The sequence below is a fragment of the Panthera tigris genome, chromosome C2 (genome assembly GCF_018350195.1).
Source record: "Panthera tigris isolate Pti1 chromosome C2, P.tigris_Pti1_mat1.1, whole genome shotgun sequence".
Taxonomy (NCBI): domain Eukaryota; kingdom Metazoa; phylum Chordata; class Mammalia; order Carnivora; family Felidae; genus Panthera; species Panthera tigris.
Window position 1 is genome coordinate 111,806,983 of NC_056668.1, and position 11,228 is coordinate 111,818,210.

The 11,228-nt window shown below is 40.5% G+C and overlaps 1 protein-coding gene across 2 annotated transcripts in view; it reads left to right on the top strand.

Annotated features, from left to right (window-relative positions):
• Positions 1-2,194: 2,194 nt before the first annotated feature.
• IGSF10 (immunoglobulin superfamily member 10) overlaps positions 2,195-11,228 on the top strand; it is a 78,429-nt gene continuing 69,395 nt past the window's right edge. The window contains exons 1-4 of one of the 2 annotated variants that reach the window (XM_042956812.1): positions 2,195-2,240; positions 6,352-6,791; positions 7,210-7,447; positions 9,031-9,225. In XM_042956812.1, the coding sequence (XP_042812746.1) occupies positions 9,032-9,225 (194 nt within the window). In that variant the 5' untranslated portion in view covers positions 2,195-2,240; positions 6,352-6,791; positions 7,210-7,447; position 9,031. Of the gene's footprint in view, positions 2,241-6,347; positions 7,448-9,030; positions 9,226-11,228 lie in introns of both variants that reach the window. The other variant, XM_015539327.2, reaches the window with a different exon arrangement.

Genomic DNA, 11,228 nt, shown 5'->3' on the forward strand with positions numbered 1-11,228 from the left:
GAGAGACAGAGCATGAACGGAGGAGGGTCAGAGAGAGAGGGAGACACAGAATCTGAAACAGGCTCCAGGCTCTGAGCAGTCAGCACAGAGCCCGACGCGGGGCTCGAACTCACATACCTCGAGATCGTGACCTGAGCCGAAGTCGGACGCTTAACCGACTGAGCCACCCAAGCGCCCCAACATTTGTTGTTTTTTTTTTTTCCTGTACCCAGGGTGGGCAAATCTGTGCATGAATCCATCAGTAGTATTTCTCCCTACTGCATTTCTCAGCGTCAGGCGTGGGTTTCCCATTGTTTCCATCTCTCCTGCCATTCTCAGTGTGGTCCCTCTAACTTTGCTGTGCTGAAGCTGTTGAATCAGCCCTCAGTTATTTGAGGGGAATTGCTCTACATGTAGGTGTTGATTCAGTGTATCCACAGAATAACATGAGTTCAGGTCTTTCTATGTTGCCATCTTGGATCCCTTTGTCCAAGAATAGCTGGTGTTATGCATATGTAGGAGTTACTCCGTTTCCAGCCATTTTTCTCATTAAGAGGATGAATCTCTCCCAGCTTATGAATGATTTCTATTTTACTTTCCTTCTAGTATTGTGTTTAATTCCTATACAGGAAAGAATAGTTATCTATATGAACTTTTTCTGCTGTAGCTCTTTCAACTCTTTTAACCATTGCAAGTAGGATTTCTTTGATCTGCACCACTTAATGTGGAAAAGTCTTGCTGTTCTACATTGGCAGACATGACTTTCCTAACTTAAATTTGGCAGAAAAATGAGACATGAAATTTTAAAGATTATTTACCTGAAAGCTCAGGTGTTGGGAAATCATAACAAATTAAAATATCTCTATTTGAATATTTGATTCGGTTTAGTCTTGATATTTTTGGTTAATGTTCCCTGAGAATTCATGAATTTAATTTAATATGAAAGGCCTTTATTTTACCTCATCCAAAGCTGTATTCATGACTTCATCCTATTGCTTAAACTCTTTCTCCCATATCACAGTGCTTTTAAGTCCCTAAGGATGGATCTTGGCTCTGCTTTTATCTTTTAGAATTTATCATTCTTTTCAAATGCAAAATCATTTATTCTTCTAGAGTGCTGGAATTTGATTTAGTCTTCTCATGGTGTTAAGAAGTAAATTCTCTTTTCTAAATATAGAATTTCAAGAAGGGAAAAGAGCATTTACTTGTAGACTACACAGTTTTAAATGATCTGTCTAGTTAGGCATATTTTAAGCACTATGTCAAAATCTTGACAATGTTGGAATATGTCACTGTCATATTCTGGTAAGATTCTGGCAAAATACTGCACAAAGAAACTCCAAATTACAAAGCTTTTACAATCCATCCAGAAAGTAACTTCACTACTGAAGATAAATTTCTTAAATCACGTTTGGACATTTAATCCTAGACTTTGAAGTGAAAGACCTTCCAACTCTTCTGTTTGGTATATGATACACTAGATCAGAGTTTAATGTGACATGCCACATTATGATGAGTGCCACTCCCCAGATCATGTCTCCCATGACACAGTGGGAATGCATAGGCAAGACTATGGCCAAATCCAGCCGGCTGCCTGTTTTTGTTTGATCTGTGAGCTAGGGATTTTTCAGTATGTTTAAATGGTTAAAAAGAAAAGGAAAATAACATTTTGTAATATATTAAAATTACATAAAATTCAAATTTTTGTGGTTTTAAATAAAGTTTTATTAGAACACAGCCATGCTGATTCATGTACATATCACTTATCGTTCCTTTGACTACATTGAGAGGATTGAGTACTTGTGATAGAGACCCTTTGGACCACAATATCTAACATATTCACTGTCTGGCTCTCTGCAGAAAAAGTTTGCTGACCTTATGCTGAAAGCATACACTTGCCTTTGATTTGTTCCATGGCTGTCCTCAGAGTGCGTTAATTAAAACCTCTCCTGGGGAAAGGTTAAAAACAACTATGTTCACTGACTTAATGAGGAATACAAAAGTATATTTTTGTGAATTATGATCCATGTAAAATATGTGTTAAAAATCTAAGACACCCCATGCTTAAGAAACCCCTTCACTTACCCTATCAGTATTTTATCCTGTGATGTAGGTGAAAATGCAGCTATATAGATTTATAAATAAATGATAAAATGAGGTGTATAAAGTTTGCATGGAATAACAAGGCTTTATTACTTTCTTCTACCATCAGAGAGACTGGATCTGGAAAATCATCACATTTTGGTATCAGCGAAGAATGGGTAAGGTCTAAGGACAATGAAAGTCTCCTACTCCAAAACTCAGTACCCTCAGAATACCTCAGGGACATGGAAAGCCTCATTCTGAGGCCAATGGCCTAAAGAAACACTGTATGTTCCACCCATAATTATGGTTTTGGATTCCTTCCCTCCCCTTCCCAGTGGCTGACCTCAGAAACCATCTCGAAGTTGCTCCTTCTCTAAAATCAACTTCTAGGGTGATTAGTGAGGTTGACTATAGTACCCTTGAGTTCTCGTCATGTGCTTACAGCTTTAGTCCACACTCAGCTGTTAGAAAATGCTCATGAAACTCTATCTAGATTGCACTACCACATTTTCACACACGAACATTCACCTTTGGACAAGCTCTGAGACTTCATCCTAAAGAAACTAGAAGGGTTCCAGGTCTCTTAAATGTATCTCCTTCCCATGCTTAAGAAATCATGATGAATGATGCAAATGTTCACAATCATGGCCTTTGAAAAATGCCTGTTACAAAAGCAACATGTAGCATTTACAAAGACCAGAGTATGATATTTAAGTCAGCAGGGCCAACTTATAGACATCAATTTCTAAACTATTAACTATGGCAACTTGGTCATTACTGTGCTGCTTGCCTGCCTTGTTCTTCTCTCAGGTCTGCATTGATGCGGGTTCTCACTTTTTTCTGCTCTAGCCCTGGATTTCCCAGGATCCCCAGAAGTCATCAAATATAAGATTCATCCATAATTCCTTCTTTATTTCTCTTTTATCCCCTGTATACATTCTCAACAATTCTGGTTCCTAAATGCTGCTTTCTATCTAACATCTTTATCTTCATAACCACTACTTTGTCATCTTGAGGGTGGACTATACAATTACCTCCTAAGTAGTGTTTATAGTTCCTATAATCTGGAGTCTATGGATTTATAAGAGAAAAATGGATTGGCTATAAATTATCTCTAAGTCTTCCAAAATTGTACCCATACGTGATGTTAAGAATGACTAAAGGGCTAGGGGTCTGGAATACTAATTGTTCATTGATATATAAGTGCCTCAGGGCCTGCGGTTTGACTTCGGTTGATAGAGGTGCAATTGTATTAGAGCAGTGCTGACATTGATTGATTTCCTTCTATTACCTGCAGTATTTCTCTTCATGACACTTATCCCTTGCCCCACTTGGCTGTAACGTCACAAAACAAGTGGCCAGGACTCTACACTGACAGCTCAGAGCCTGGAGCCTGCTTTGGATTCTGTGTCTCCCTCTCTCTCTACCCCTCCCCCACTCAAGCTCTGTCTCTCAAAAATGAGTAAACATTAAAAAAGAATTTTGAAAACAGGAGTGGCCAGGATTTTAGGTTTACTTACATGCTGTTGAAATCACTGTTCTCAGTGGATGACTAGATTATTTGGTTAATTAATTAATATGAAAATTATAAGTGTGGGAGCCAGTAATGATTGTGCCTGATTAAGAGATATGTAACAATTTTGACATCTTTTTATCTGTTGACATGCATAGGAATGAGTTTAAAAATCCATGACTTGGTGGTTATGATTGTCAGGTGATATATGATTTGTAAATGCTGAGTTTGGCTTATTGGTGTTCAGTGCTCTGATTTGGGAGTGAGATAAAATGTGGCATGGTTGATATGGTAAAGATGAGGAGTAAGAAGTATGTAAATATCAGGAAGAATAAGAAGCAATGTCAATGACATAGATATGAGGAGACATAAATTCCCAGAGGTGAGGGTCGTAAATCCAGTCAGCTAAGTTTCTGCCTTCAGCTCAGGTCATGATCACATAGTTTGTGAGCTCTAGCCCCACAATGGGCTCTCTGCTGTCAGCACAGGGCCCACTTGAGATCCTCTGTTCCCCTCTCTCTCTGCTTCTGCTCTGTTTGCATGTTTGCTCTCTCTCTCTCTCTCAAAAATAAATAAACGTTAAAAAAATTCCCAGGGGTGATGTAAAAGGCAAAGATGTATATTTGTGATGTTTACTATAAAAAAATATCAAACCTATGAATTAACCAATATTACTATTTAGGGAAAGACTTACTAAAAAGGAGAGAAGAGTGATTTAAAGAGAAATGTTAGGTAAACTGTAGTGAGAGATAATTACAGTTGCAAACCAGCTGGAAGTATAGGTGAATGACCATAGTTCAGGAAACAGGTTTAGGAGTTCACATTAACTCCAAATTTCCATGCCCAGCTATGAGACCTTGGCAAATCCTATGTCAAGGTCAACTGTATATAGCCTCTTGCTCTATAAAATAACTATCACTGAAATTTCACATATTTCTTATACATTTTAAATGATGCCATATTAAAAAAAATGAAAGTGATTTGTAAATTTTAATCTATAGAAACAAATTGCATTAATAATATGGCTGGAAAGGAGAATGATCATACCTTAATCCCTGATATACTATGGACCCTCCAAATTTTACAATACCATAAATGTAAACAGAAGCAGGGAGGCTATGGAAAGTTGGGCCTTAGGGCAGGGGCCTTACAGTTAAAAGTTAATTCAGTATTGTGTTCTGGCTCTGAATCATTTAACATCCCTTATCCTCAGAAATTTCATCCGAAAAATGGGAATAATTTTAGAATCCACCTCTTGAGAATATTTGAGCACTATACACGCATATAAAACATTTGTATAAATAAAGCAGATGTAGGAATCCCCCTCATAAAAAGTCTTAAAACAAAAAACATTATTAAACGGTAACTACAGCAAAAAAAAAAAAAAAAAAAAAAATGACCCCGGGGTTACCACCCTGGGAAAATAAGGAATATAATATGCCACAGTCCTCCTCCTGTGGTTCATGTTTTTTTTTTAATGTTTATTTATTTTTGAGAGAGAGAGCGCGAGCGGGGGAGGGGCAGAGAGAGTGGGAGGCATAGAATCCAAAGCAGACTCCAGGCTCTGAGCTGTCAGCACAGGGCTGAATATGGGGCTTGAACCCATGAATAGTGAGATCATGACCTGACCAAAGTCGGATGCTCAACCAACTGAGCCACCCGGGTGCCCCTCCTGTGGTTCATCTTAGTGGGGATCTGAAACTCCAGATTTTGAGTAGGAATTGACTCACTATGAGGTTGGTTGTCAAGGAGTTGTAGAAGAAAAACTGTCGAGTGCAAGAATCCACAAGTATGCCATATTTCCAAAGTAATCATCCAAGTTTGGACATCAGATATGAATTTTTTTAACTTAACCATGTCAGCTCTAAGGAGCTAAAGACTATGTTCATATCACACACGCTTCTAGAGTTACTTCTGAGTCCCTGCTTCTATAATTGTACCTCGGTAACCAACTTATTACTGGCTATAAATCATTTGAATGCTTGGCCATTGGATATGGGACATTCCCAGTGTTTGGCTAAGTGAGACAACCCTGGCTCTGTGGTTAAATGCTGAGGCTGTAGTGCCAGACTGCCTGGGTCTGAGTCAACTTTACTTTCTCTAAGAGCTGCAGTGACCTGGAGTAAGTCACTTTTCTTTGTGTACCTGAAAATGGAAAAAACATGAATACTTTCCTGTTAGTTTTTTTTTTCTTGGTGGTGGCCTGAAGTTTAAATGAGTTGGTATTTGTAAAATGCTTATAATAGTTCTTGTCACAGAGTAACCCTCAGATGTAAGCTGTTGTCATTATAAGAAGTTATTTCCCTAAACCAGCAATTCTCAAATTTAGCTATATGGGAATCATCTGGAAGGCTTGTTAACAGATTCCTAGGTCCCATCCTTGCAGTTTCTGACTCAGTGATTCTGGGATGGAGCCCGAGAATTCATATTTTTAACAAGGTCCCCGGTGTGACAATGATGTTGTTTGTCCCTGATATCCACTGTTCTAAGGTATTAATTTCAAATTCCCATCAAAAGCTTAAATACAGTGTAACTAGAGGGAGTGAAACATGGTCATTTTGGCTATATTAATTCAGTGTTTATGAGTCGAAATGTTGAGAGCCCTGTTTACAAGTGCAAGAGCTATTAAACAAGGTCTCAGTTGCTAGGGGCAATTCCTGGACAGTGGGGATGGGGGTGGAGATGACAGAGGGGAACACAATCCAAACAAATACAAATCAAACAATTGCATTGAACTGAAATCCAGTTCTCTGATAATCCTTTTCACAAGACAGGTTTCTCCAATTGGGCCGAACAGGAAATTCAAACTGCAGGTTATCACAGGTTTTCCTCACCAAGCAGAGATCCGAGAACAGCCCGTGGTAACTCAGCAAAGTCTGAAACCCAAAGGCCCGCCTGTCAACAGGTGAAAGCGGTCCGCTGAAACTGTCCTGACCACCAACTCCCCTGTGCCCGGGAATTCGAAATCAAGGAGGAAACGAGACAGAAGGAAACAGGCGTCCCGCGCTCCCTGAGAAATAAAGAGGAGCTTGGTGGTCGTTTATCTTCCGTGTGCCGCAAAGCCCCGGTGGAGTCCCCAAACACAGAAGTCAACGTCACCCCGGTCCCCGCCCCGCCTTCCCTCCTAGGCTCTGGGAGGTCCCGAGGCCCCACCCGGCGGCTGAGCTTGGGACATCGCTGGCGGCGTGAGCCCATTGGTCACCTGGGCAAAGAGGTGAGCGGCTCCTCCAGTCCCTTCCTGGAAGGGGACCGGCGGGACGCCCGCGCGACCAGGGGCTTGGCGTGGGAACGCGGCGTGTCCCGCAGCTCGGGCGAGCGCCTGGGCAGGACGCACGGAGAGCAAGGGACCATTAAGGCAAGAAGGAGAAAGTCACCTCTTTCGTGACTGGTGCCAGGCAAAAGACACAGAGCAAAGATTAATTCAGTTGGTGGCGACCCGTATTGTGAGCATCTATGACAGATTCGTCCAAAAACAGAGGAGAAACTCCTGGGACCTGGAGGCAAAATGGAGTGATAATAGTTACATTTAAATGACAACTTTAGAGAGACTTTAAAGCACATTGTTGAGGGAGGAGAAAGGAAATTGCAAAGCTTCCACTTTGTCTTTTGTTTCTGTAAAAATTGTACTACAGGAAACGCTTCTTTTGGGTTAACGTGGGCACGGGTTACAGTACGCTGAAGCCGTGGAAACCCTCCAGGTCTGTCTCCGGAGTATCATCACTGAGCTGCAAGACGCAAAGACTGAGCTGTTGGCTCATTTTGGGAGCAGAGAACATTTCCTCAGTTTTGGATACACTTCATTTCCTGGTAAGATCTTCTTTCTCTGCCTGGGTCAGGAGAGGACTCAGAACCAGGAAAAGAAGAGCTCAGGTATTGTTAATTTCAATGTTTCGTTACATGCATTTTCAGGTTTAAGTTTTTGGGAATCCACTATGCACTTATCCTTTTAGAGTTGTGATTCTTTTAAATCGCTCTCATGTAGGTATTATCCAGACCTTCTGTTTTCTAGCTGAACAACAGAATTCCCTTCCATTTGTTTCTTTGCTTAACGAATGATAAGGTGGAAATGCTGTCTCCAATCATTTGTTTACTTAAAATGTTTGTAATCAGATGGTTCTAATGACAAAAGCAGTCATGTGATTAATCCTATATTAAATTTTACTTTGGGCTAAATTCTAATAATAATTCCATTATCTTTATCCATATGAAGATAAGCAGTTGGTTTTTTAGCATTGTTTATGGCTAAAGGATGGTTGCGGGTATAATCCAAAAGAAACCATTCTATCCCAAGGAATGCTGAGATTTATAAATTATGAAGGTCACTTTTCTTAGAAAAGCACAATGAAAATTTTATTGCAGCTCTTGTATAATAGGAGTTTCAGTAGAAAATAGGTTTGGAGCCCTGAGCTCGCCCCACGTGTGAGTAATACATGTCATTTTTCCAACAAGCCAAGGATATTTTTTTCCCCGATGATGCTTTCCCTACTCCCATGGCAGACAGAGAAGGGGGGAGGAAGAAGGGGAGAAGCGGCAAGGAGGGGGAGGAACAACCAAGGAAAGGTACACAGGGATGTTCTTGGCAAAGCAAAAGAAAGCAGCATCATGCCTTCCAGGGGTCAGTGTGGCCCATTCCAGTGCAGGTGCAAGGCTCAAGTCCTCTGCTCTGGGAAGTTACTGTGGTCATGCTCATTATATGGCAGGGAAGTGTGCAATGTGTCTTTTTTGGCAAGGACTAGAGGACGTGTTAGAGATTTATTCACCCATCCAGTGGATTATTACAGCTCTTAAGATTGTTTTTGAAGAAGATTTAAGAAAGCAAAAAACAGACCTTATACATGCAGGGAATAAAATGTGTTAGGAAATTTAGTTTGATCATATATTCACACATATACACATATGTACACACACACAGAAGCATACACAACATATAAAAGCCCAGAAGGAATATAGCAAAATGTTAATGATTATATCTGGGTGGTGGAAATGAGTAATTTTACTTTGTATTATTTACAGCTTCCAACCTTACTGTGACGCACACAGATTAGTTTTCTAATCAGTTTTTTAAAAGCTGGTCTAAAAAAAACTAATGTATAAACAGGAAACTAAGCCTTCTGTATTTCAGTTGTCATAATACTTTCATTATGGTCTCTTATTTTCTCTCTCTATTGAATCTCTAAATAATAGGGATTACTGCTTTTCATTAAGAAGTGAGAAGTTGTGAAGGAATTTTCACAACAATAAATATCCCACTTGATCACAAAGCTCCATGTGAGGCCAGCAGACACTATGGCTTTGTAAAGAGTAAGTTTTACCATGCAAGTTGGGAATGAAATTGGCCGCTTACAGCTCTTCAGAAAGCTCTCTCAGATTACCAGATTTACTGTGTGTGGTTGTACTGGAACTTTGCTCAAACCATACTTACAACTCTGAGGTGTGATTTTGTTTATTTTCAGGATGAAGGTGAAAGGCAAAGGAATCACCTACTTGTTGGTCTCGTTCTCCGTGCTCTGCCTGGCAGCCAGCCCCGGAGGCAAGGCCTGCCCTCGCCGCTGCGCCTGTTATGTGCCTACAGAGGTGCACTGCACGTTTCGGTACCTGACCTCCATCCCAGACAGCATCCCACCCAACGTGGAGCGTATCAATTTAGGGTGTGTGGGGGTCCTTGTCCTGTTCCCTTCTCTAGGAGAGATGACGTTGATACTTTGAATCAAATCCTCAAACAAACTTTGTGATTGGAGGAGATTAACCAAAAAATTTTAATACTACTTCTCTTCTGAAATAAGCACAGGAAGATCTTAAGTTTGTTAGGGGCAATAGGAAAAATTTTTGTGGTAAACTTTTACTTGGAGGAACCTGAAATCACTCTTAGTAGAATGGGAGGCCCATGATTCTAGAAATGCTTCATTCTGACTACATTTTTGCTGGCAAATAGCTTGTTAACTTTTAGAGTGGACATCTATCAGAAGGAAACAATCTATATAAAGGATACATATGAAAAGTTGGATAGATCCTTTTGTAAGGTCCTTGGACTTCTTTTCATACAAACTGAAACTGTTTAAAAAGCTTTTTAAAATGTAAGTCTAATTAAATCAGCTAAAAGGTAACTCTATTTTAGAGGTTTATGAAAAACTGTGTGTGTGTGTGTGTGTGTGTGTGTGTGTGTGTGTGTGTGAGGGGGAGAGAGGAGTGCACATGTAGTCAGATGTAACATCATTTATTTGACAATAGTGAGCTCCTACTATGTGCCAATCACAGTGGATGATGCCAGGGACACAACAATAAACAAGACCTATTATTCACTTCTAGAAGCCATAGTTACAGAGAGAAGACAGATGCACCTGAGTACAATTCAATAAGAGCTGTAATAGAGCATACAAAGTACCCTGGGAATGGTCACTAATATGATAGCTGTTATCAGGTCACTCAGTTCTTGTCCCAGATGCACCAAAGAATTAGAGATCAGAGACCAGAATGGAGAGATAGAGTTTATTGAGTAGATGAATATAGTACACTTTGAAGAGTGAAATTGGGCCACTGCCCAGCAAGTGAGCCAATGGCCCTAGGAGCTCTAACTGCATCCTTTTAAGCCTGTTTTCTACATATATAAATTTGGATTTTGATTGACATTTTTGATTGGCAGCTGGTGGTTATATAATGTTTTGGCTTCTGTGCATGTGCCTACCCATGATGCATTCTGTTATAATTATATTTATTTATATGTTGTATATTTATGAGTTTTTAATCAGCTTTTGCTGTGACCTTAAGGGCAAATTGCATCTTTTTTGTGCATGCTCAGGTCTTGTAAGCCCCCTTGTGGCTTTTGAGCCAGCTTTGTGGATTGGCCTTTTCTGTTTTGTTAGCCTCTAGAGGTGTCCCTGAAGGTGTGGTTGTTAACCCTCCAGGGTGGTTCCAAGAGTGTGGCCAGCATCTGCTTTATCCCTCCTCCCTCATGCCTAACTGCCTAACACTTCCTCCCCCCCCACCGGCCCCCAAGTGATTAGATCCCAATTCATTGGAAATTGGGGCAATGACTGCTATGGCTTCTTCAGACTGTTACGGAGGGTATTGCAAAGATTTTGGGAGTCCATCATTACTTGCTGACTATCGACAAAAGAAGGCAGTGGTGACTGGTGGTGTTCGTCCAAGGGACTTCTGAAAAAGAAAGAGTTTGTAGGTGTCTAAAGGTTGATATCTTTGGTTGAGGACCATTTGGAAATTGATGGCCTGTAACCTGGAGGAACAAAGATACCAATATATTGATTAGTTGTGACCCAAAGAGTCCCTAGGGAGTCTCTGGAACAAGGGGCATAAAGGGAGTAAGGGTGTAATTGTAAACAGTTGTGGACAGATCATCCAAGAAGAAAGGTGCTCCCTCGGTATGGAAATTTTTAAGGTGGAGAAGAAAGTAAAGGGTTTGTAGGAGAAATGATTCCATAGTGGGGGGAAAAAGACAACTAAGTTGTAAAAAGGAAAAGATGGCTATGGCAGGCCCTGTTCCTAATGGGATGACACAGAAAAAGACAGAAGACTTATGTGCCATGAGTAATCTTTTTGAAAAGCATCTTTTAGAAGAGGTTAACAGGAGTAGGCATCCATGGTGTTGGCCAGGGGCTGATGCCATGGTTTGACTCTGGAGTGATGGGTCTAGCTA